This window comes from Clinocottus analis, unplaced genomic scaffold (genome assembly GCF_023055335.1).
Source record: "Clinocottus analis isolate CAN_PGR_092001 unplaced genomic scaffold, fCliAna1.0.p SCAF_17, whole genome shotgun sequence".
Classification (NCBI taxonomy): Eukaryota; Metazoa; Chordata; class Actinopteri; order Perciformes; family Cottidae; genus Clinocottus; species Clinocottus analis.
This window is the reverse complement of record NW_027175898.1, coordinates 8,737,908-8,764,180: the sequence shown is the minus strand read 5'-3', so window position 1 is coordinate 8,764,180 and position 26,273 is coordinate 8,737,908. Positions and strand designations below refer to the sequence as shown.

The 26,273-nt window shown below is 43.8% G+C and overlaps 1 protein-coding gene across 3 annotated transcripts; it reads left to right on the top strand.

The window, feature by feature from the left end:
- The first annotated feature begins 658 nt into the window (after positions 1-658).
- rnf144aa (ring finger protein 144aa) lies at positions 659-24,851 on the top strand. Of its 3 annotated transcripts, XM_068579909.1 has the most exons (9): positions 7,764-7,904; positions 15,869-16,019; positions 17,095-17,199; positions 18,165-18,225; positions 19,785-20,001; positions 21,628-21,775; positions 22,185-22,274; positions 24,314-24,419; positions 24,540-24,851. In XM_068579909.1, the coding sequence occupies exons 2-9, from the start codon at positions 15,885-15,887 to the stop codon at positions 24,551-24,553; spliced, it is 876 nt and encodes a 291-aa protein (XP_068436010.1). In that variant the 5' UTR covers positions 7,764-7,904; positions 15,869-15,884; the 3' UTR covers positions 24,554-24,851. The 3 variants fall into 3 exon arrangements, with proteins under 3 accessions (XP_068436009.1, XP_068436010.1, XP_068436007.1); XM_068579908.1 differs by lacking the exon at positions 7,764-7,904 and adding an exon at positions 659-1,177 and having other exon boundaries at positions 24,314-24,851; XM_068579906.1 differs by having other exon boundaries at positions 24,314-24,851.
- The last annotated feature ends 1,422 nt before the right edge of the window (positions 24,852-26,273 follow it).

Below are 26,273 nucleotides of genomic sequence, written 5' to 3'. Positions count from 1 at the left end.
CACAAGTTTGAAGGTGCAACTCTCCTCCGTGCTCGCGTCTTCGCTGCTGCTGCTGCAGCTCTGCGTCAAAACACTGCGCCACATGTTCACGAGCGTCTTTATAAAAGTGAGTGACTGGACACTTGGAGCCTATTGGGGAACATCACCGGCCGTTCAGGAGGGCCAAGGATGTAAACGACTCCAACAAGTGTCAGTGTATTTACAAACGCATCAGTCCTGGAACTGAGAGCTTGCAGGGGATTCGGCAGACTTCTGCAGAGAACCTACACTGTTTTATCAGCTGATTGTGAAAGAAGATTTAAAAAATAAAAACTAGATCCCAATACAGTGGATACCAATGCAATGTAGTGATTGACACAAATTGAAAAAATGCATCAAAAACTACATTCCTGTCCCCTCTATTAAATAATGCACGCATTTTTTAACCAGGATGCCAACATCTGGAACATATATATATATATATATATTTTAAATCTAACTGCATGGCTCGTCTACACCACGAGAGGGAAGCGCGAACACGTTTGAACCAACTGTGAGGAATATACGACTGCAGTATTCCGCCAGCAGGGGGCGCTGTCGTTTATGAAAAGCTGCAGGGCGCTGAGCTCCCCTTTAAGCGGCAGCAGACGGGAAGCTTCTCACGAACAAATGGCGTCCCTCCAGTGCGGAGCAGCTGATTTCTCCACCGAGCACGGCCGCGCGGAGGTAAACACACCGCCCCCGGATTCCTTCGCGATGACATAGACTCTCGCTGTTCGCAGGATCTGTGGCGCAGTGGCGGCTGGACGTTGCGCACTCCTCAGTCATCGCGAGCAGACCGCTTGCTTCTTGTCCGACTGACTGTCGAGCCCCAACAGATCAGCTGCGGCGTGCGCCTCCCTCCGTTTTTGCGCGCATTCATCCGCGCGGTTTGTGCTCGTGCTGGTCGGCGTTGGCGCCTGATCTCACGCGCTGGAGGCGACAGGAGCGGGTCAAATGTTCCCACCCCGACGTCGGAGGGGCACATAATGCACATGGGCATCACCCCTTCAGAGGTCTCCTCCTTCTTCTCTTCCTCCTCATCCTCCTCCTCCGCCTGACTGGTTGGCATCCTCCTCGCTAATCCAATTCAGGGGATCATCTTTCCAGCCTTTTCCTGAGGTGACACCATCAGGACGGCGTTACCCCAGAAAGCCAGGTACGGGTTCTGCGCTTCTGCTCGCCGCTCACGTCTCTCCAGTCTGAGCGGCAGCAGGCGATCCATCTGTCACACTGAGCCCGCAAACTGCTGTCGCATTGCATTTTCGCCATTTCCTCGTTTCCACAGCAAGAAATGTGCTGCATTTCGACTCCCAGACAGCCAACTGTTTGCGTCTATTTGTAATACTCCTCGTGGGCCTATTTTGGAGTAAACCTGGTTGTGGATGGATGGCATAGCACTGTCTGCAGGTAGCTGCTTCAAACATGACACCTGTGTGTGTGTGTGTGTCAATACTGGCTGTGTTTGTTGCCGACAATTGATGAAAGTTGCCGTGATGGTTGTTCACCACAGTCTTACATCGTCGTGGTTTCACATACAGCAACTGCAGAGTGTTGCTTGTGAACTCCACACAGAGCATTCTCAGAGTGGATGCTCCAGCAGAGGCTGGAAAGGTCACACAGTGTGCTACTATTTCCATTTTAAGAAGCAGGGCCTCCCTCGGGGTGCAGTCAGATTATAGGCCATGCTATGGAACCAGGCTACTAGACAAACAGAGCCTTGCTGCTGTGTGTGAAATGAATTTCTAATGCCTGCCCTACCTGTACATTGTGTTCTCGTCTCTCTTCTTACCGCCTCCTGATATTTGTATTTTCTCTCAAAGATCAACAGCGTCCTGTAAAGTCAATCTGTCTAGATGTCCGAGGTCAACGTGTGGAGATAAATTAGTTCACTGCCTGATCTGAGGTCCAGCCTGTAATAAACCATCATGTGCTATCGATCTCTTTCTTATGTCACGCGTCTAGCAATATCACAGGAGCTACATAGGGAAACGCACACACACACGCACACACACGTGTAGGGAATGCTGTATGTTCCACGTGGGATGTGACTGACATGCAGGCAATGTTGTGTTATGATGCACTTTTTCCACTCCTCCTCAGCAGGAACTTGTCCCATTGGGGGAATAAATGCGTCGAGCTGCTACTTTGCTGCTGCTGTTGCAGATTTGTCCAAAACAAGAGAAAGCTGGTCTCGAACAAAACGGTAACACATTCCTGTGACCAGCAGCCGTCGGCCCGTTCCCTGGGGAAAGTGGCGATGGGTTTACTTAAGAGTGAGAGGGAACGATGCCCAGAACTTGGTATGCCATTCCAGTCCGGGTCAGAAACACACATGCATGACTGTACATGGGAACAGGCGTGCACATATGGAGTGCACTTTATATAGACAAGGAGGGAGTGGGCTTGTTTTGGTGCGCTTTTCAAGGCCTCACAAAGCACAGGCCCGCTCTGGGTAAACACTTCAAGTTTGGCTAACAAGGGGCTGCCTGACCTTGGCATCGCCCCGTACTGAACCGTATTATCGCTGCTTTCTGAAAAGGATTTCTGCTGATTATGTTACTGTGATGGTGATGAGAAAGCACTTTAGTAAACATCACAGATATTCTGATTCCAGGAAAGTCTGTAACTGGATTAGTTTTACATTGACTCAGCTTTGGGCCGGGCCTTTTGCACATTCTTCAAACTGTTGTTTTGCAAAAACCCCTCCGACGGGTTTGTAGTTTTTATGGAGGAAAATGACACAGCAGGCGTTGTTACTGCAATATTTTTGCGTAATACTGTCAATACACGCTGGTGCTTGATTTGTAGGATGTAATTTTGCATTCTGTTGCAATCGCACAAGTGTGTCTGGGGAATAAACAAGGAAGTGCTTTGGTTTTCGAGACCTGAAGAGGCCATCTGCCCGTGTGAGCGTTAAAAATATACTTTAGATCACGCAGCAGCATCTAACGTTCAGGAGGTTAGTCGGAGTTGATCCATAAATGTGACACCCAGTTAGTTTAAATGCACTTAACCAGTGATTAAAACTCACATTAGTGTCAGTTATTAGAGGGGGTTTCACCAAAGTGAGGAGAGTCTGTGGGGGCAGGACATTATGGACGTCTGAAGACACAGGACACTACTGCAGTGTACACTTGTTGACTTGCTCCTTAACATCTAAACATCCCGATCAGACATTTTGGTGTAACCTGACTCCAGGGGCCTTTGTGCAGTCTGGTTGCCAAGGATTATACGACAACCTCTAAAATGCCCTTTCAGCGGGGTTTTAGAGAGTGTTGAAAAGTGGTGCCTGTCTCCAGGTCTGTGCGGGGGAGGGGAGCAAGGCCAGACTATGAACCAGGCGGTCAACAATGCAATCATTTTGGGTGCAAGTATAGCTGCTGACAATGATATTTATTGCTCAGAGAGCGCTTCAGCTCTGTGTGTTATGGCTTGTATCAAGCCAGTTTGGATGAGATGGGGGTTGTTATGAGAGCATTCTGGGATGACCTCGTGCGCCATGCTTCTTCCAGACGGCCGCTTGGCATTTTGAAATGCCCACGTAGGCTCTGTTTTCCGACAGGTAGGGTTGGTAAAGTGAGACAGTGTTATGTAACGAGTGCTCCACAGATTCTGCTGACCAGCTGACACTCTCCAAGATTTAGGCTTTCAGGAATGTGAAAAAGAAAAACCCTCAGACTTAGGAGAGTCTCACACAAACAAGCAGCCAGAGTCTCGTCATTTTTAGAGAAGAAAGAGAGGGAACTTCATTTCAAAATGATGTGTTCACCTTCTTCAAACATTGGGAAAAACCATGTATATATTTCCACCGAGTGTCTAGTGGCTTTCAAGCCGTGATACGTTAGCTCCCTCCATCCTGCCTGATGCCATTGCAACTATGGATACATTTTTATTTGGTGGCAGATTTTACTGACTGCAGAAAAATGGTCCGAAAATAGATAATGCAACAATATGATGTCAGGATATGTCTAGTGCAGGAAATCTTTCTCAAAAAGTTTGCAGTTCCAATTATGGCACCCGTCCCACACATTTGCACTGCATGGGCTTCTTTGTAACGTTTCTCATTTGGAAAACAGTCAAGGAAGGCACATGTTGTTGGAGGGGAGTGTAGCGCTTCCACCCACTGAAACCTCAATAGACAAGAGGTCAAAAACAAATGATGCTTCGTGTTCGTTAACAGGAACTCTGTGTTCTTACGATGTTTGTCTCCGTCACTGATGCTGCCCACCTACTCGTGGAGAGCAACAGAATGTACACGGTCAGGCTCGTACTCTGCTGAAAGTCATTCTCGATCTGAAGTAGGAGAAGATGAGTCAGGAGGTAGGCTGGGATCTGAGGGCCGGTTGTGAGCCAAAAGCTGGTGAAACCTGGCACGAAGACCACGGGGCAGGAAACGGATTGGCACAGTGAGTATGAAACGTAGGCATTTCAGGACCCATCTGATTACATTAGCACGCCTAAACCTCTTGATAGATGCTTGTTTACCTTCATAAGGGCCTGACTAATGCTTGGAACACAGTAACTATCTCAGCACCGGATGTCACGAACTCTTGGATTTGTTTAGGCAGCAGCCAAACACACTGGTCTTAATAAAGAAGTCCGCCAAAGATGATTCCCACTGCATTCTGGTAAATGCCGCGTGTTGTCTTCCACACAGGAAAGTTGGTTACTTTGCGAAAGAGTTGGAAGCGATACTTTTTGAAGGACTCACAATTTAGTTTCAAGACCAAAAGTGTGTGTGTGTGTGGGTGTTCAGTAAAACCACCACTGTGTTGTTTTGTAGACTCCATCACTGTTGGTGCTCGTCGTGGAAATGAACGCAACGTTGTTTTGCTTGCTTGCTTCACAGTAAAAGTGTCGTATTTTTGGTCGGTTGAATGCTTTTAATGCGAAGGAGCAGCAGCAGGAACTTATCTCAATAAACCTGCAAAAGCAACAATTTTCAACGTTTTTAATCATTCACATTTCCATATAAATTCATTTTCCTGTGAATCCCTCCTGCTTTGGTCTAAACCCAGTGGGGGGAATGATGGACTCCAGCAATACTTTTGCACTATGGAAACATCATTTCTGAATGCAGATGCATTGAAAGATTTATTGATTTATTTTAGAATACAAATCTGATCATAGATGACATAGAAATGGGGTTTGATTTCATGATGATGACATAGTTCACTATGTTTTTTGGGTGGTGTTTTTGGACTGCGCCGTAGTGGTAGACAGAGATCAGTGTTCAGCTCTTTGAGTTTTGCCTGCAGTGTCATGACGCGACGAGGGATAATGAGACGACAGCTCTGTCAGGTTATCTGAAAATAGTTTAATCAGTAATACCGATAACAATTTCCTCCCGTGATAATTACTGTCTGACATCCCTGAAGTGTAATCCATTATGTCCCAACAATGAAGGTGAGTGCCCCTCTTTGTGGCAGCTCTACCTCCACTAGAGATCTGAAACCTGAAGAGGAGAATATGGGATGGCTAAGTGCAGGTACGGGTTGCCATTGGCCACCAATTCTAGGCCAATGTTTGCCATCAGTAGCAACCACTTATAAAAAATGGGGACAGTGAACAGCAATACTGGCACCTGAAAGTAAATGCATTGCTTTATATGTGTTGCATTAGTGATATTCAAATATTGCTGTTAGTCGGAACCCAAACCAGACAACGCCGCATGTGGTAACGTGCCTTGGTGTGTTCAGTCACGTGCGCACAGGCATCTGTTCTTGACTGTGTAGGGAAAAGTTTGACTAACCGATCAACATCACAGATTATTGTGCATATTGATTCAACTGACAAAGAACCAGATGCACGTCAACACGACACAAAGAGGAGATTTGTAAAGTCTTGGGCTTCTTTGAGCCGGACAGAAAACTATACTGCAACACACACATGACATTATATATGTTCATTATTAAGTAGGCATATAATGCATTGATATCTGAATCACAAAAAAAAATGGCGACTTCATTTTTAAACAGCTGAAGCCTGACAATCACTTTTAAAGTTACTGTTGCGCTTTAATGTCTAAGTATGTGCAATAAAGTCTTAAATAAGGCCAAGCAGCCATCAAAATGTATGCATTATAATTAAATTCAGTGACAAAGATATGATAAATACAAACACTTCTCATGGCACTCCCTTTTTAAATGTGTCACCGTGGCTTTTCTTCACTCTTTTGATGTATAATCACAGCGAGAGATAGACCTCTGTCTTTGGAGCGTTTCCTCCTCACTTTTAGTGGGTATACATCCTTTGTGTATCTACGTCAAACCCAACAACAGGACGCCAGCGCATTTCCTAAGATAGTTTTTGGCTTCCTCCATCCCCCTGCAGTGGGACTCAGAGACTTTGCAAGGCAGCAACTCACCAAACGGCAAAGATGTTGGTGTAGGGAAGAACATAAAGTAAGAGCCAGAATGTGCACTTGTGGTGAAATATAGACCATGTGGGAGATCCCTCGGTGGAGGATGATATGTTGGAGTGTCCATGGAGACTGATGGGAGATGGGCAAATTCACAATTATGCCTTGAGATCCTGGGAGGACACAAAACGTGCACATTCTTCAGCCTGTACGCATTTGTTTTCAGTTACTGAAATTGCCCGTGAATTGTTTGGCCCACTGCTGGTGAGAGTGTCGCCATGCCCTCCAGTTCAGGCTCTGAGTGCCTCTCTGTCAGAGTGGCTCTCCTACTGAGTCTGTGGAAACTCTATTGTCCAAAGGAGTGACAACAGTCCTCGCCATGCAGCGGTCACGCTCGTTAGTCTGCTGCGAGCGACGCTGCGTTCTCGTTTCAGTGAGCGGACAAAACTGTCGATGTGATAATGTCTCAATCAGTGCTACGCAATCACTTTTGAAGTGAGGTGGAACCTGCACGTATTGTTCTGTACTTCTTGTCTTGTGTAAGCTGATTGCAGAACCGGATCAGTTCTCTTCGCCTACATACGTGTAACAACAGCTCGTCTTGTGTGGTAACACCATGGATTTGTCCCCAACTGTGTAAAAAGTTGGTGCAGTGAAGCTCTGGCATCACACACTGCATGTCCCACCTCCTCGCGTCATGGACAAGGAGTCACCTGCAAAAGCAATACTTTTAGTTTCAGTTTTTTAATCCTGTTTAATCATTCAAATTTCTATAGGAATTGCATAAACTTGACTGGATTTTTCTACGTGCGTTAAGTCATGAATTGACAAAGCATGGTTGGCGATTGCATTAGTTCAAATGTCCTTTTTATCATCTGTTTTTGTGACTAATAATAGGTTCTCTATGGGCTGCCACACTTTTTTTGGCGAGCAGCCAAAGGCATTTTTCTTTTTCTTTCAGAAACGCTGCCAGCCGTGTGCTGAAGTATCCGCTCGTTGCGTCACGTTCAGACAGCCTGTGAATACAGCCCATATTTGTTGGTTGTCAGCCCTCGGTGGGTGTGACCATGTGTAACTTTCCATTTATATCTATTCGGCCTAAATTTATTAACAACCAAGTGGGATTGATGGGCTTGTTCTTTATTTTGCATAGACATTCCCAATGCATTCTTATGAGGCTCACTTCAAAGACGAAACTGTTTAAAAACATAACCTAACAGAATAAAATACTATGAAATAATAAAGATTAAGCCAACAACAATAACCAACAAAATGTATTGAGTTTCAAAACGGTAAGGTTTGACAGTTTTGTTTTTGTTTTTGTTTGAAACTGTTTTTGGCTGAAAGTTCAGAGGGAATTCTTTTCATAAGAAATGATGAACTGAATATAACTTCCAACGATGACACGCACAGAGAGCAGTTAAGGACAAACCTGTGTACAGCCAGCTGAGCTGAGCAGTTCAATGGTTCGAAAAATGGCTGTATCGGGTGAACGTACACGATTTTGAAATGCAGTATACGGGTAAGATTTAAAGATGAATTATTTGAGTACGTTACTAGATTGTTCTGTGTAATCTGGTTGTCGTGTGCATGTAAATACAAAGAGTTAAGCTGTAGAGCAATGAGTGACAACAGATTGCCTGCAAAGTCGACCCTTTGCTCAGGCTCTCTGCATCTGTCAATAGAAATAGGCTCAAAGTGGCACGCCTGTCGTCTTCACTCAGCTTCTGGTGCACCAATGTGGGCCTTAATGGCTTTTTGGGAGAGGGAGAGTTGGCAATGTATGACTCTCTCCAGCAAGGGCGTTCTTCTATCTGTCTTAACTTGTTTTGCACGTTCTTTGTTCTACTCTGACTCAACTGTATATTGTCACCCTTGTTCAGAACAATAGGACTTTGTGGGAAGGAAGCCTCTCGCCTCGGTCTCTTGCTCTGTGCATGTTGCTCGCCAATAGGTCATTAAGTCGGCCATCTTTCTTGTGTCATCACAACAGCGGCGTGTGCTATCTGCCGTCTCCTCCAGGTACTGAGGAGTTATCTGGGGTGTGGAAATGAACTCGTTCAAGGGAAAAGAAAACAACAAAAAAAACTATTTGAAATCCTAATCGTTAGAAGTGCACGTAGGAGGCTTGCAGGAGTGTGGAAGATTTGACTTTTTATCACAATCTCACAGGATTACTTTCGTTTACTGTCTGTCTTTTCCTTTTTCGCACCGTTTCACTCTTTTTTGCATGATCACTTTGATGTTCCCTTCCACATCTTCCTTCCTCTTTCTTTTTTCATCCCAGCGCTCGTCTGTTTTTTGTTCTGCTTTATTTCTGTCTTTGGTCTTCGGGCATCTTCACGGTTTCTACGACTGAGTGGCGTTAACGCTGTGAGTATGTTACCTCTTCTGACGCGACAGCAGTTTTTGCTGAACGTGTTCTGGCTTTGTTAGGCCTCAGAGTTTACTCTGCCCGTTGACACAGTTGCAGACGTAATCACAGTACTGTTAAGGCAGTGCAACTTGTGAACTGACTGCAGATTAGACATTTTCTGGGATTTATATGTGCTCCAAAAAAAGAATAAACTGGTCCTTGAGGCCACACTACACTTGTTTGTCTGAGGGTAACAGGGGTTGTGCTGGTATTATCATCAATAACCATGTTAACATTTCATTCACTCATTAAGGGAGAGCTGTAGCAACCGTGTGAGAAAGATGAGATCAAGTGTGCTGGATCAGAAGAACATACATTTAGCGTGACTGAGTGTTTTCCAGCCTGTTTGGTGTCGTCCTCACAATCAACAAGCCCAAGTTTGAGGAAACACAAACCACTGCAGACCCATCGCAGCCCCTGCAGTAACGTTATACTCTGCTTGGAGCGGGAACATTCAGCTTGCATTGCACCAGAGGAATGGCAAGAGACCAAGTAGGCATGAGGCAGGTTGTCGTCCTACATACCCGGGCATGACCGCTGTCAGCGCCTGTCTGGCTCACACTGCAAAACGGACTTTGACTTACTTGACACCATAAAACAAACACAGACGCACAAACATATACACGCGTAGCTTCTCCAGCGCCACTCGCGAAGCCAAAATGCATCTAGTTCGTTGTGTAATTCCTCAGGGCATGGAGAAACTAGGTCTATCGCCACTCTAAGCTATCCTCTTAGCGCTCCCACTCCATGTCAAGGACAGACGGAGACCGTCCCCAACTGCTGTCCCCCCGCGACGGCATGTCACCTTTCACATTCAGCAATCGAGCTGTCCAAAAATAAAGTCCCTCTGCGAGTGCTCCGGGTTATGAATTTGGGTTAGTGGACGGTGTACGTGGGTCAAAGCACCGTGTCGTATGATCTCTATCACCCTATGGCCCATATACACCCGTGACCTACATTCTGCCTCAAAACATGCTAGAAATAGACGCTGCTATGATTTATCAATCGTATTTTGCCATCTGATAAGACCCTGTTGTATATTGTGGCGTCTCACTTTGATTTTATTTTGATAGTGCACCAATGTTACATTTCAGAAGGACATAGACTGTCAACTGTACATGAGAGAGGAGAGCTGTTTGCACGTGTGTTGCTTTCTCTAAGTATAAGTTGTTTACACTGTTCCCTGTTTTGGGCTGATGGTGGCCATCAAAATATCAACTGTTGCTTGTTATTTTTGTCTTTTTGTAAGACTGTGTATCAGCAGGGCACACTTTAGGTCCAATGCAGTGCTCAATACAAGATGCAGAAGATTTAACGATGATAGTGTTGTGTATAAGTTTTTGTCTAATGTAGGTGTATTTTGTATCCTACGCTGGTCGCAGTGTGTATTTACTAACCGTGCGTTTGTGTCGTCACCAGGAAGTGAACACAACAGCTTGTAATGCAACAGAATCACTTTTGCAATGTTCATACTGCATGTCCAAAATAATACCAGATGAGAATAAAAGGATATAAGGAACACTTTATTGTGCAGTACAACACTCTCTTGTATTTCTTCAATGTGTACTCTCAAACACAACAAAAGGTGAAAATCTAAATTGGACAGCACATCTACTTCATACAGTAGTTATATTCTATGGACCAGATTTTGTTGTAAGTGACCTGAAATCATGAGCTTTAATCCTTTTAACTATAAATTCATATCGTCCAAAAAAAAAACCCCTGTAAATTGTGCGAATTGATGTGTTCAGCCATGTGTTGAGGACAGTGAAGAGAGGATACGTTGATGGTTGATCACACGGCAGACAATCAAATTTTTAAATTCTCTCATTTCTAATGATGTAATGGGATCATTTTCTGCAGTCTGCAGTCTGCGTCTGTCCGTCTTGTGTCTTTGTGTTCGGCTCGGCCTGTCTGCTCCGTTGCCCAGTGAGAGCGTTCACAACCAGGTGACGAGAAGTAAGCGCAGGCAGTAAAGGCGAGCCAGGGGATTGTGGGAAACGGATGGAAAAGTGCCATATTGCTGCTGTCCTTCCACTCTCCCCTTTTCCCTGCAGCAGTGGACACGGAGGGGATGTGACATAAGTGAACCTTAAAGACCTTAAAGAGCCTTCTAATTGGCCATGGAGAGCAGAGCTGGGCCGTTCAGGGAGGAAGGAACAGGGAAGGGAAAAGTAGACGGCAAGATCGCTAAGTGCCTATTACAGAGCCTGAGCTCCCTCTGATTTAATATACGTGCATTTTGAGGTGAACAAATTCACATGCTTTGTTATTACTTGCGTGTCTTTGTTGAATGAAGTTGCGGCTGCAATTCCAGTGAGACCAAATGATTGTAGCACAGTGCCAGGCAGAAATGTTGACGAGTACATTTGAGATTCAACTAGATACTTTGAGTCAGCTGTTATCATCATGCTTCTTATACATGTATCCTGCTGCAGCGAATATGAACACATTTGAACTCCTACTGTGCTGGCTATTCCCCAGACTTAAGATAGAACAGTATCCATGAAGGACTCAGCCCTTCTTGAAGTGGCAGCCCCGTCTCCGTCTCTAGCTGCTCTTCAGTTTGCGTCCTCCCTTGCCCTCTCTCCGACTCTCTCACGGGTTAACTGCATTCTTGTTATTCAGCTGAAGGACAGCTTTGTGATGTGTCGAAAGAATGATCACTTATGTGTGACTGCAAGGGAATGACTGAGAAAAACGTGTGGGCTGCTCCCACTCAGATCTGCTGACCCTTGTTAGCAGCTTTCTTTCACATCAGCCATAGGTGAGGTGTATAAATAGAGTCTTATGCAATGCATTGTGACATTATACAATTACGCACGGAAACCGCTTTCTGACCAGGGGAAAAAAAAATGGAGGCCCGAAAAGATTGTTTGCCACTTATCTTCCTCTGTCTCACGTGCTTTCAGTGATCTCTCTCCTCTGCAGGAGCGATTGCAATGTAGAGCGTACACACTGGTGCATTGAGAGCACTTAGTTGAGTTTAGTTCCTCTTGAATAAAGCCTGCATGGCTCTGCAGCGCCAGGCTTCATCGTGCATCTCTGTCTGTTCACGTTAGGATTTGCATGTCATTGTTTTCTTAGTGTGCTCGGAAGCGGCGTTTATTTGAATGCAGAACAGGGACTGGTATGGAAACTGATATCAACAGCACAACACTATTGGGTTGGGATGTTGAATATAGATATTAATCTTGTTGATTATTTTTCACCTGGGTGTCTGGAAATCCGTAATGGGCAATTTCTACATTTTATTGACCCGAGCCTCACAGCTTCCCATCGCTTGTTTTGGGCACCGACAGTCCAACGTACATACACATCCGGCCTGGAGTGTTGCTGGCTTCTACAAACATGCTCAAGAATTGAACTTCCAGTATTATGCAATACCTGCACTTTATCCATCAAACCATGTGTTGACAAGTAGTGTGTACTACTCAGGGCAATCTGATTTTACATCGTGGAAAGCCAGTCCTTTCCACAATGTAAGGAAATAGGCAATGTTGTGTAAGTCTGATCTTATATTGGCGCCCTCGTAAGCAGCAGTTAAAAATTGACATTACTGGAAGGAGGACACTGAGATGTGAGTTTTTGGCTTTTAGTAGTATAATTTTCCTTTTTTGTTTAGCGCTAATGCTGGGTTTACCGTGTTACTGTTGTTGCTATGTGCATCTATGCGAGTGTGCATTGGTGTAACATCTATCTGCTTTTCTGTAATTGACTTATATTTTACACAGCATATATGATATAGATAGATAATCTCTTTCACTTCGAGCTCCCCAGAGAAGTTCAAACATGACCATTTCCTCCCCTGTTATGCAATTGTGTGTGTGTGTGTGTGTGTGTGTGCGTGTGCGCGCCTTTGTCTCTTGGTTATGGAGTCATTACCGTGTAAGTGCTGCTGTAGCCGGGAAGCTGTGAGTGGAGCCCCTTCAGACGGGTGGCTGACGTGTGGTGACCACTGCTCAGAATGGATATTTGCCCTATGACTCCCGCTTTATTGATCTAATGCTCTCTGTCCTAACCTTTCCAGATGTTTAGTATTCTGGAAGGCTATATTTGAAATGAGCACACGCAGTGCATAAGAGGTGTGTGCGGGCATGTGCGTCTCTTAGTGATAATGGACCATCTAGTTAATAATGCAGCAGAGGAATGGCCTTTTCTCATGAAAACTCATTTTATTTGTGTTGCGCTCCATCCGTTTCCTCTGCTCTGCACAGGCCATTCTTACAAAACTATTGCAATTGTCCCCATCGGCCCAGTCTGTCAGTATTAGCACAAGCAATTTAAAGTGTGGCAGGAGAGAAATCGATTTGAATGTAAACACACACACTGAAAGTCATTCTGAAAGTCAGTACAGTGCAAATAACTTTTTACTGTCAATTTCTTTTGCCACAGGGCTAATGGAGTCCAGCAACTTCGACGTGGAAACAGATAAAGAAACATTAATTTCCGTCCTTGTGTAGCGACTGTTGTAGTTTTCAAACTCCACCATAAAAATGTTGACAAGGTTTCCCCGGCCTTCGTATTTGGTGTTAGACTCGTGTCTCCCTCTTTCGGAAGTTTGTCCGTGTTGGCAAAAGAATAGTGTTACATTCCGTCATGTTGACATTTTAATGGCTGTTGCTCCTGCAACCTGTACTTTTAACCCTTCACTTGTGCTTCAAGTCACCGTTTCAGTCAGACTTGACTTAAAGCTGCCACAAACCGCTCATTTCACCACTTAAATACGGCTCATTTCTAAAGTCGTCTTCGGTCAACGTATTATTTTGGACCACCAAAGCACACACTCTCCCCCACACACTCCCCAGAGAGTCATGTTTATAAGTCCTTGGCTTTCTCCTGGTAACAAATTGCCTTTTAAGCTTTTGTATACAAGCTCAGCACCTCCATAATACAGCTTCCTCACCACTTTGGGCTTTTTGGTCGGCGTAATGGATGGAGGATAGATGGATGAATGTCAGGTGATTTTTAGTGAGTCAGCCATGAGTTGCATCTCTTTTTTTTCACACTTCACAACTTCTCCTCCGTCCACCTGCTCAATGTGATGAAAGGAGGAAGAATTGAGGGGATCTTATTTCATCAAATGAGACACGTTTTCCTTGTGAAGCATCCGCAGAATGACTCGCTCACTGAGAGAACAGGTGCACAGCTGCACCACCTGAACACAGGCTTGTTGCTGCTCTGTACTGCCTCGTTTTAGAGTTGTTGTGCCTCTGCATCGTGGACCGCTGTGGCGGGAGCCAGTATGTGTCCATCAGTACTTCTGTTCCTTTGTAATATTCTTGTAAAAGCAATATTTTTACAATACTTGAAGGCATTTTTTAAAAACTTGCATCAAACTTCCACTTGGGTGATCTGATTGGATGTGTTTTGCTCAAAGGTCACTGTGACCTCGCAAACATGTTTTTGACCATAACTAAAGATTAGACTAAAAAAAGTGATATTTTGGACAATTTCTTTTATTGACTGGTTGGTAAAGGCACAGCACAGATGTTCTAGTTGTGATATTTATGATACATATTCACTTAAATCTGCACTTTCTGAAGAGGTTTCCTTCCTGTTTATTATCTTTTTCATACTTGCATTGGCAGTTATTTAGGTTTCTCCTCTTGTAAATTAATTCCTAAATAAGTATAATGACACTGACCTCATGTGTTGAAATCATTCAGTTATCTTTTTAGGAAAAATAAAATGACTCTAATCTCTTTGGTTGTGTACGATAAAGTAGTGAAAAGAAGAGGCCATCTGGCTTCTCAAACCCTCTTAGCACACATCCAACATATTTGTCTAAATGATGAATAAGGTACCAGCTATTCTGACACCTACATTTCTGCTGCTGTTGTTCTGTCTCCGCTGTGAAGTGAAGTGAAACATTTCGCCTCCTCAGCTGCAGTCCTCCAGTCACTCACGATAATAATTAATTATAAATCGTACATTTTTTCAATGATGGTCTCTAATGGTCGACTTCTAGGATGTACTCCTGTATCTTCACTTCGTCTCTCCTTGAGCGGCAGGAGAAGGGATTTACTGACTGAGCATCTTACTGATGGAGAACCCAAATTATCTTCCTGTTTTCCGTTGGGACAAAAGAATAGCAATATGAAATAAGATGGAGACGCGTGTTCTTCTTGACACATCGCCTTGCACAAAAGGCTGCGCCCCATCACACTGATCCCTGGAGTTGTTCCCCATCTTATTTATTTTTTTTTAATGTGGTACTATCACCTGTGTGTCGATTGCCTACATCTGGCTTCCCAGTGAAGATGATTCACGGTGGAGGCTTTTTGTTCCTCCTAAAAGATGAAATGTGTTGTTAAGGGCAGTGTGAAGTGATATCATATCTCTGCTAAACCAGAACACACCGTCTCTCTTTTCTCCCTCGACTCCCGTCTCTGGGCGGCACATGAACACAGCCCAGGAGTCCGTGGAGCGATAATGTGAACTCTCCATGCCCTCCTCTTCTTGTGTCTCTGTGGACACCAGACCGATCTCTCCCCGTCTCTGCTCCTCTGCCAAGCTTCCCTCCCTCCGATCCGTTGGCCCCTCCATCTCCGAAATCCTCCCTCGGCCGGTTGCTAAGCAGCATGGGGCGAGCATGACTGTGTTGACGTTGTGTGCTCGGTACCACTTCCTGTAAACAGCCGAGTGGGTGCTCTTCGCTCTCAGCAGCAGAGGGAAGGAGAGTGAGACGAGACGGCCTAAAATAACCCTCACCGACGATCACAAAAGAGACGCGATGACGCACAGTAAAGAAGAAGAAGAAGAAGAAGGAAAAAAAAGTGTTATTTCATCCAAATGAAAATGTCACAAGGAGCTGAGATAGCTGATAGCTACACAACTTTGAGGCTCTTTTGAACTGTTTTCTTCTTTGCCAGAGCGCGAGGCCTGGAATAGAAATGTGTGTGTGTGCATGTGTGTGTGTGTGTGTGCACCTGCACCCACATAACTCACACCGTCATGCTGATTTATTATAGACACAAACAAAACTGAGCCACTTGTATTCATCATCAGCAGTTGATTTCCGGACGCCTTTAACTTTATTAACCGCAGCTCTGTCCTCTCCGTTTCAGCTCTGTGGCGGTGAAGATGACCACGGCACGGTACCGTCCCACCTGGGAGCTGGCCGTGGACCCCCTGGTCTCGTGTAAGCTGTGCCTTGGGGAATTCCCTCTGGAGCAGATGACCACCATCACACAGTGCCAATGTGTCTTCTGTACACTGGTGAGCAGTGACACCTGTTCAGCAGAATAATGACTTCAGTAAAAATATATTATCACAAAAATCAAGGTTAAACAATGGCAGATTATTTTTTTTTAGCTACACTCTGTGTGAAATAGGGGAGGGTTCATTAGATACACTTCAAAGAGCAGAAGTGGCAAAAATGTTGTATCCAGTGAGAGAAACACTGGATTTGCATTGTTTTAAAACCAATAATGACCTCAGCATCTGTAACACACCTCACATCCCCCCGCGTGTAACACTGATGCTGTGTGGAAAGGCCGGGGCAGAGCAAGAACAACACCCATTGGCTGTCAGATCTTAACCAATCTAGTCCATAGATAAGAAAACATTGTCCAAGTATGACCGCTAAAAATAGAAGCCACTTCCTAGAACAGTTTGGGCGGCGGCAGAGTTCAGTTGGTACAGTTTATTCCACCGAGGTCAAGAATAGAAACACAAAGACTGGCTTTATCCCACATGAGCTACTTTTTATCATATTCCATACACATTTCTTTAAATAGATTAAGATAATACAAAACTAAATTCACCATGTAACAAAACGCATAAACATAGAATAAAAGCTAATAAAATCCTTACGCAAGACTAGATAGTTCAGCTTTGTGAAGGATCAGTTGGAGCTAATAGTTATTTGCTTAAAAATGCTGCATTCATTTAAAATGATTTAAAAATTAAAACAAAATTACAACCTGTTGCCTTATACAGTTGAACATCTTTGCAAAAAATGGAGTATTTACATTCCAGCAGACACACAGTGTTCATATGGAGTTGTTTCTTGACAGCAAATGCAAATTTCTAATATTCCTTCTGGTGAAAGAGCTGTTTTGGTCTTCACCAACTCCTCAGGGAAATATCTTGCTCTTTAGCTCTTGAGTGCTCCATTTTCTTTATCAGCTCGCTAGCTAGCTTGTTCTGAGGCGGCAGACAGCACTCTGAGGTCAGTCTTTGTTTACCAACTTTGTGTGCGTGTGTGTGTGTGTTTGTGGTTCATTGATTTTCTTTATTCAATCAGACTGGATATTGAACATGTTTTATTTGTCTTCTTGTCGTTCCTCAGTGCCTGAAGCAGTATGTGGAACTCCTGATTAAAGAAGGCCTTGAAACTGCAATTAGCTGTCCGGACTCTGCCTGTCCCAAAAGAGGACACTTGCAGGAAAATGAGGTATTGATAAAAAAAAAAAAGGAAAAGTCATATTTTTACTTTAATTGTCATCGGTTTAACTTGCGCTTCAGGTGGTGACTGGTTGCCAATGTCAAAACAATTCAAAAGCATGTATCCCTTTCACACAGCAGTGCACTGTACACAAGTGTGGGTGAAACACCTATACACAGAGCTTTTGTATGTCTATTAAAATGTAGCACATGCAGAAGTGGTAGGGCACGTGCCGAAAAGAGCAAAACAGCAGGGGGGTTATCTCCACAGGTCAATTGTTTTCCATGTCACAAACCATGTGTCCCATTATTCTGCTCTTTTCCCTCCCACATACCGTATGTCGTACAAGTTGGTACCATTAACGTTTACCATACACACCCCCTCATAGCTCAAGATGACCATGGTGCTCCACCTGCCAGTCTGATCATTTGATTATAATGAGCAGCGGAGGTCAATCTGAGGGCAGAGCGTCCGTCATCCTCAAGGCGGTTGATGGACTCACTGACTCCCTCGCTTGGTCTCGGAGGCCCGCGGGCGCAGCATGGCTCAGCTCACCACAGTATGCTTCTAATCAATCAGTGTCACTGGCCCTTAATGGAACCCCAGTTACTCCTGCCACTCAGGCGAAGACCGCCACATCCCCGTCTGCTCTGACAGCGGTGACCTGATCCTTACTTGACTGCACATTCACATAGCCTGACTGATCATTTCACGACTCAATACATGTTTTCATGTAACCTTGAGTTTGCACCTCGGATACATTCCGACAACTGTATTTTTATTTATTTTTTTCTATTCATAATTTGTTGTTGTTGTTGTTTGGCAAGTGTTAAGTTCAGACATTGTAGCAATTTGAATACGACATTGTTCTGGAAATGATATTCACATGTTGAATGTATAATTGCTTCTGTCTATAAATACGCACAATGACCTGTTTATTTCCCTCCCACGTCTCGTCTCCTCTCCCCCCGCAGATTGAGTGCATGGTTGCCACGCAGGTGATGCAGAGATACAAGAAGCTTCAGTTTGAAAGGGGTGAGTCAATGAAAAGGCAGCTGCAGTGCGTCGGTGTCGGGTCCAGCATCCCTCAGTGGGCGCCGTGTGACCAATGGCTTTCAGTCGCACACTCACATGAACCCTCCTGTTCTCCAAAGGGAAACTGAATGTTATTGTGACGCACAAAAGGGTGAAGACAAAGGTGCAAGTGTAGCCAATCTGCTGCTCACTCCTTGGACATATTTTGCGATTGGGTTTTCTACAAAAAGCTTAAAGAGAAGATCTTGAGATACTCGTTTCCTCAGTAAACTTCAATCTTGCAGATTTGTAGCGAATCAGCAGTCCGCTGTTTTAGAATTAAGTGTTTCAGTTTTTACTTCTGAAATCCAAAATGATAGTCATACAGGGAGTATTGTTGCGATGGGTGTCAAGGTCTAACATTTGTCTGATTAGAACTGTAGTAGTCTGTCATCAAAGTGTCACACTTCCTCCCAGAAAATACAAATGAAAGGGAAAGCCTTCTAGACTTTGTTTGAAGCAATTCTAATTGGATTGGTTCGGCTCTAGACTCATAAACTGTCTGACTCTGAGGCGGGCAGGTTTCTTCGCATGGCAAGACATTTTAGTTAAATCCCTTTATCTCTGCTTCAGTTTGTCGCTACGTAAGCAATGTCTGCAGTTAACACGGTTTGTAGAATACATGTTAAACAAACTTGTAAAAGGCTTGGATGTCATTGCTGGAGAAGTGATGGGTGTGTGTGTGACTCCATGCTGTCAATGTAGACATGCTAATCAGTAATATTAGAGTTCCATGCCACCAGAGGAAGCAGTAACCTGAGCGCGCTATCACTCTTTGATGGTAGCCGCTCTGCGGGTTCTCCGCCTACACACGGGAACAAATTGACACAGAACATCAGGATCCCGCTGTAAATCTCAAATAAATGAACACAAAGACAAACAAATCCATAGGAACGGACTATTTTGATGAATTGTGCATTAATACAAATTCTCAAAAAGCCTCAGAAATGGCTGTTGATGCTGGCCGCCTGGATAAGGGCAGTCAGCCGTCTCATCAATGTCCCGGTCCAGTCAGGCAGAACAGTTGCTGTAACCATTCCATATTTCTCAGGCCTGGCCAAGAGTGCATGTGGAATTTGTGCTCAGAGTTCTTGGCAGAGAGGTAAAGGGAAAGAAGTAGAGGATACGAGAGCAAGGGCATCACAGGTCTCTTTCACACATATTTAAAAGAGTTTAGAGAAGTCGATCAGCAGCAAGCTTTTTATTGGATAAAAAGATTTCCAACATAAGCAGGAAACATAATGGAACTTGAAAGCATGTTATTTAAATCATGCATGTGTGTACATATGCATGTTGTTGTGGGGGTTTTTGTGCTGAGATTCAGAGATACCCCGGGAACATCAGCTCCCACTGCAACAATACAGATGTGCTGCCTAAATCACCAAAATAAAATCATCTGAAAATCCCACACCAATTTGACAAAACCTTTTACTAAAATGTTTTTTTTTTTGTTTTTTTTGTAAAGGGTCCACATAAAAAGCAATTCATTTGTGTTCAATTAAATGGTTTTGTTCCACCAGAGGTGCTGCTGGACCCATGCCGGACGTGGTGCCCTTCCTCGACCTGCCAGGCCGTGTGCCAGCTGAAGGAAGCGGATTCTCCTGCGCTGCCCCAGCTGGTCCAGTGCGCCGTTTGTGCCGTGGAGTTCTGCTCAGCCTGCAAGGCCAACTGGCACCCCGGACAGGCCTGCCAGGAGAACAACCTGCCCATTACCTCCTTCCTGCCAGGAGAAAACAGGTACTGCCTGTTACCCATGTATGACCGACCTCTCTCTCATCTGTGTTATCAGATCAGATATTATAAGGGCTGTGTTTTACCTTTTGTATTCTGACCTCCACATATCTTATATGCTGATGAATTGGCAGTCAAAATTAATCTGCAACTTTTTTGAAAATTGACGAATTGTTTACAAATCTTTTTAAGCCCTAGACAATTGTTAGTTTTAGAAGCTTCTCAAATGTGAATGCTTGCAGGTTTTCTTGGTCTTTCGTGAAATTAAACTAAATATCTTATGTTTTTTAAGATATGACTATGGCAACTTGCTTTTGTTTCTGACTCCTTAGGGACCAGAATTGAGAACATAATTGACAGATTAACCTTTAAAGAAAATGAAGTTAGTTGCAGCCCTAGTATTGGCTACTGAATCCCAAAATATAATAAGAATAACCCTTAAAATTGGTAAAGAATGCAATGTTGACATGAATGTATTTGCATAGGTGATAATCCGCCAAGTCGAAACAAGTTTATTTTTATCTTTTAACAAAAACAAGTCATCAAGTTTAAAAGTGTCATACACCAGCCATATCATTTCCTGTTACAATTTGTCTCAATGTTTTTACAACCTCTTCAACCTTTAAAAAAAGATAGTAATTTATCCCACTGTGGCATGTTGTGACAGTATGAATGGCTAGAATGTCTCTGCAGATGCAATCCCTCAAAAGGATGTTTCCTTGCAGCAATCCATATGTCATGTTCAGCTCACCTGGAGCGCTGAACCACTCGTCAATATGCAGCAGGAGTCACTCGGTTGTTCCTGAATGTAGACCGACAGCTTGCTTGGCTGGCTGTTTTGCAGCCACTGCTCAGCTGAGCATCTGCCAGGGCCCAAGCACAAATTAATAGGCAAATCTAAAACAATAGAGTGAAACTAAACTGCAGTAAAGTAGTCTGGGGTGGGCTTATTACTTTACTACTAAGGATACAGCTTCTGGCTGTAAGGTTAAAAGAGAGCTGCCTGCAGACATATGCCGCTAACCTGTTTCTTTGTGATATCCTCTTACTCTAGAAATATTCTTAGCTCTGCAGAGCTTTCCTCTATCTGCACAGGTTCAGGGCCAAGCTCAAAGGCCAGTGGAGGGAGAGAGGATTAACAAGTCTACTCTTAGTTGTAAAGAGCCTCTGCGTTTAAACGACACCTGTTCACTGTAGGAATGTGTCAAAAAGCTGTATTCTGATGCTTCTTTGCAAATTCCTTCCACTAGAAATGTATTGAATGTAATGCCCGAGGACAGCGCCCAGAATGCCAGTTACCTGCTCGCCTCCAGATTTCTGGAATCGGCATTTTACTGACACAAGTGAAATCGATACAGACAAACTGACACTGACAGGAGGGAAGAAGAGCGTTGGAGGCCGTTCTGTGCCGTTTAGTCACTGGTGGATTTTAGAAGAGTTGTAGACTCCGCAACTAAAGCTATCCACGGGTTTCACACAATCCTGTTACACCAAAGATTGTCAATATTGATTGCTGCATTAAACCAATCCCATCTGCGGTGCTGCTTGTAAAGTGAATATTAAGTGATTTTTTTTTTTTTGAGAGGGAGCTTGGAATAAAGAAACTCACTTGTGTCTGATTTTTTTTCCCAGCTCCTTCTATAAGAATGAAGAGGATGACGCACCAATCAAGCGCTGTCCTAAATGTAAAGTTTACATTGAGAGGGACGAAGGCTGTGCACAGATGATGTGCAAGAACTGCAAACATGCCTTTTGCTGGTACTGTCTGGAGTCCCTGGATGTGAGTTGTTTATCATCGTTTCTTTATTTCTTGATGTTCATTGCAATAGAGAGAAATATGCTTTTTTTTCTGACACTAAAAATCTCACCGGTTGAAAATTGCAATATTGTTTTTGCACGTGATAATCGTCGTTGTAGACATAATGTGTCTTCGTGTGACAGCAACAGTTTTCATTATCAGGATTTTGTAGCTTAACCTTGTTCTTGATAAGAAAGGGATGAGATTTTTTTTAGTTTTTTTCCCAAAAAATTGAGCTTGGATCCGGGTGACGTATGAGCCATGGTGCCTTATGTAATCTAAATTGTGTAAGCACAGACAACTGGTTAACCAATTTTCTGAAAAGCTGCCTGTGTCTTTCAGACTTTTAATAGTCAATCTTTATCTGTGCATGTGTTTGTTTGTGTGGCAGGACGACTTTCTCCTGATCCACTATGACAAAGGGCCCTGTCGGAACAAACTGGGCCACTCCAGGGCGTCCGTTATCTGGCACAGAACACAGGTGAAAAACCCATCTTCTTCTCCACGCTTGCTCTCACACTCACTCAGGGCTCCCTCCCTGGAACCACTCTGCAGCATGTGGCCGTGAACGTGCTCCCTGGTTCTGCCTCGTTCTCGCTTGCTGGCTCACGCACTCGCATTCAGTGATGTGCTAGCATTATCTTGACAGCACAACAGGAAAGGGACGGCTTGATCCGCATGCAGTGACAAGTGCCTGTTGGTCAGTGTCCTGCTGTTTTCTACTAAGCCTATTATGTACACCTTTCACTTAAAAAAAAAAGAAAGAAAGAAAACATGTCTACATAATCAATGATCTTCTTCACCAGTAGGTTACCAAATGAAATGATGGATTACATACAGATTGGATACAACATGTGTTTTTAGTCACCCAGAAAGGCCGACTGTTCAATTTCCACATCTCTCCTCTGTATCTCCCCCGAGCCAAATAATCTATTCATGGGGCGGTACGTCCCCTTGTCCAACATACTTGTTATTTTGTCAACATTAGCATACACGCTGGCATCTGTTGTCCAGTGGGGCAGACTGAGTCATACCATTACAGTTCAGCTGGTGGAAGTGAGCTATAGCTTCACTGCTCTGAGTCTTTGTCTCTCTCTTGCTCTCCTCGTTTCACCCCCCTTGTGCCTTAACATCTAAAAAAGCCTCCCTTGTATGAATACATAATGTTCCAGGGCAGACCTATCTTGCAAAAACAAAACGTCTTCTTTCCCCATCTGTATCTGGTGACGTCTACCATCAGTTACAAGGATAGTAATGTCCTAAACATGTAATCATCATCAGAGCTCAAAGCCCTGTGCTTTCCTCTGCAGCACAACCCGTCTACTAACCGTCTGGAGGACAGTTAGTAGTGAGTTCTTGAACATCGGGCAGAAAGCTGTTTGCAAACGGTGCCCCGAAAAGGCGTCTTTCTGCCCTGATAATGGGAGGAAAAACAGTGCGCTATTATAAGTCACTGTGGCATGTGACTGCATGTTATGCATTTTATTTTGCGGCTCTGACCTTGATGGTGTCTGGCTCCCCCGTGTGGTCAATTTACTAACTTGCCATGATCATAAAGAGGCCCCTTTGATAATGCTGGCATTGCACAGAATGTTTTTTTAATGTATGACTCGTTACTATATGTTAATATTTGTTCAGAGCATTGTGATTTGTGTACCTACATCATGCATGCCCATCTATAGCATTCCTGCTGTTGATGCTGGGACAGAGAACCAGTAAAGAATATCAAATGTGTCACATTATGTCCTTAGCAACAACCCTAAATTTCAATATCTATCAGGAAGTAAACAAACAATACATGGGTAAGGTAAACTTGCTGGCATCGTGTACATCCTCTTGAACGTTTGCTGTCACAAAGTTTAATTTCCCATTAATTCAATTAGTCTTTGTCCTGATATAAAATCCAGGAAGTGAAAATGTTTTCCTCCCTTTTGTGTTGCACAGTGCGGCGCAACATTTTCTTTCAGTTCCTGTAGGCTTTTTAAAATGCTACTCCATCACTTTCCATATTATTTTCATACTCCAGTATTTTCTCTCACAATGACTAAGAGGTGCCCATAAGTAGTAGAATGTAAATCAGTGCTGCCTGGAGAGCAGATCAGTAGGAAGACGCAACCAAATTTATATACTGTTGATTTTAGTTAAGGGAAAAAAAAGTCTTCTGTGCTGAGAAAGTTGTGTTGTATTGAGGCATTGATCGCCATCTGCTGGCCAACTTTTAGTATTGCATTTCATTGGAAAGATTCAAGGCAATTCCTGAAACGGTAAGATTTATGACAACACCATGACCATTATCATCTTTGATGTTTTCCATTAAAAGTACTACTAGAAGTACTACTCTTCCCTTCTATGTATGTGATTTACCATGCAGAAGTAAGGCTCTGATCCAATACTTGTGTTCTATGATTCTGGTCAATTGTAACATCACTGCACCCAAATCCTACATGAACACGCTACTGTATGCATACACGTGTTGTATTTACATGACTGTATTTATCGTTTCCTTATGTTTCTCTGCAGGTTGTGGGGATCTTCGCTGGCTTTGGCCTGCTCCTGCTGGTCGCCTCCCCCTTCCTCCTTTTGGCCACTCCCATTGTCCTCTGCTGCAAGTGCAAGTGCAGCAAAGGTGATGACGACCCATTGCCGACCTAAACACGCCATCAGAGCTGGAGCGGAGAGCCGCTTCATGGATGGGCCATGTTTTTCTTTCCTTTTCACCCCTTTTACGTTCTTCTCCTCCCACCAGCTTTGAGTGCTTAATTTTTTGGGGGTGGCTGAGCCTGCAACAGCCCCGGCCGCTTCGGGATCCATCGCTCTGCATGAGAGAGGCATGGTAGGAAAGCGACCCTTCACCTTGGCCTGAAGAGAGCTGCTGGGTCACAGGTCAGAGGAGGTCGGACTCGTCCAAGGACCACCGTGTCCACGCGTTAGACGTTTGGTTGGTGTTGTCGGGACGTGGAGGAAGTCGGGGTCACTTCAAGTGGGCCTTAGTTGTGGGCTACCGTAGTGTGGTATTTTTGCAGGTCACCACAAATAAAGGAAGAAGTCAAGTTAAAAATTACTTTTCTCTTGTATGGACAACATAAGGCAGGAGCCACTTTTGAAAGGACTTTTACTTTATCGCTCTGTTTCGTCGGTTTGTCGCAGGCCACAAAAGCTTTTTCCCCACCACCACCACCACCACCGCACCCGATGTAGCTCTACAGATTCAGTCAGTAGCATTAGAGTTACGCCACGCATGTTTGGTGTTCACTCGATTTGCACACAGAACATGATTTTTCAGACCATGTTCCCGGCTGAGGTGGAGATGAGAGGCTGTTGTCACTCTCAGCTCAATGTATAGCACGTCCTCTTGATGATGTCAATGTTTTATAACCTGTTGCTTTTAATAGAACCGTGCTCAGAGTAGTGTCTATGTGTTGTATTTTGAGTGTTTTCCAAACGGTAAGGTACACTTATTAAAGGGGATTGCCACTCAAATGTACAAACACACTAATTATCTTCGGTGAAGTGACAATGAAGACTAGTTCTGCTCCACTTTCAGCTTGTATTTTTCATTATTACCATCTCTTCCAATTCACTTTCTTTGACACACCTCCGGTAACATTTTACACCTTCAAGAGACAGAAACATTGTTTGCGAGAGATGTCGCGCAGATTTCCCAAATTGAGTGGTACTCCTCTTTAAGGTCAACATTAAGTTATAGTCTATTAGAGGACTTTGTATCCACATGTTGTGGAAACATTTTATTACTACACTAACAGGAGATGTCACTTGTGTAATTCTCAGTCCCCCAGGTGGTGGTTTAACCAAATAGATGTGAATAGCCTTACATTAAGAATAGCCCAAATCAGGCATTTCCCCTGGTGCATTAAGGAGCGTTAAAGTCAAAAAGATCCCAGGGAAAGCATGTTGTCAATGAAGCCCTTTATATTCAGATGATTCTATGATGTCATCCATATGCCATGCTGTTAATAACATACTGTAAAAAAAACAAAACAAAAAACTGCCCTCAACTAATGTTTCGTGTGACCTAGGTCCTGTATTTCCTCAACCTTTTTGAGCAGGAGAGTCACAAACAATCTGAAGCTCAACTCATACCAGATCTCCCACTCTTTGAGGCTTAAGAAATACCTGCCCAAATTGCAAACTTGCATATGTTGGCTGGTCAGAGTGTCGATGTTTTGTTTTGTTGGTAGTTAGACCTCCGATGACAAGCAGCTATTGCCTGTAACGGGCATAAGAAAAGTCTATAGAGTAAATATAAAAGAATGTTCCGTTTTTGGGCACATACATATGAAGCTGCTCTATACTATATCACTTTATCTATGCAAGTTTGTGCATTTCCATTCTTAAAAGGCTATTGATTGGTCATAGTCAACTGTATGCCAAGAGAAGGTTTATCTAGTGAAAGCTGCAGAATGTCACCATATACATATTTGCATATCATAGCTTTTATTTAATCAGGGAGTTATTCAGA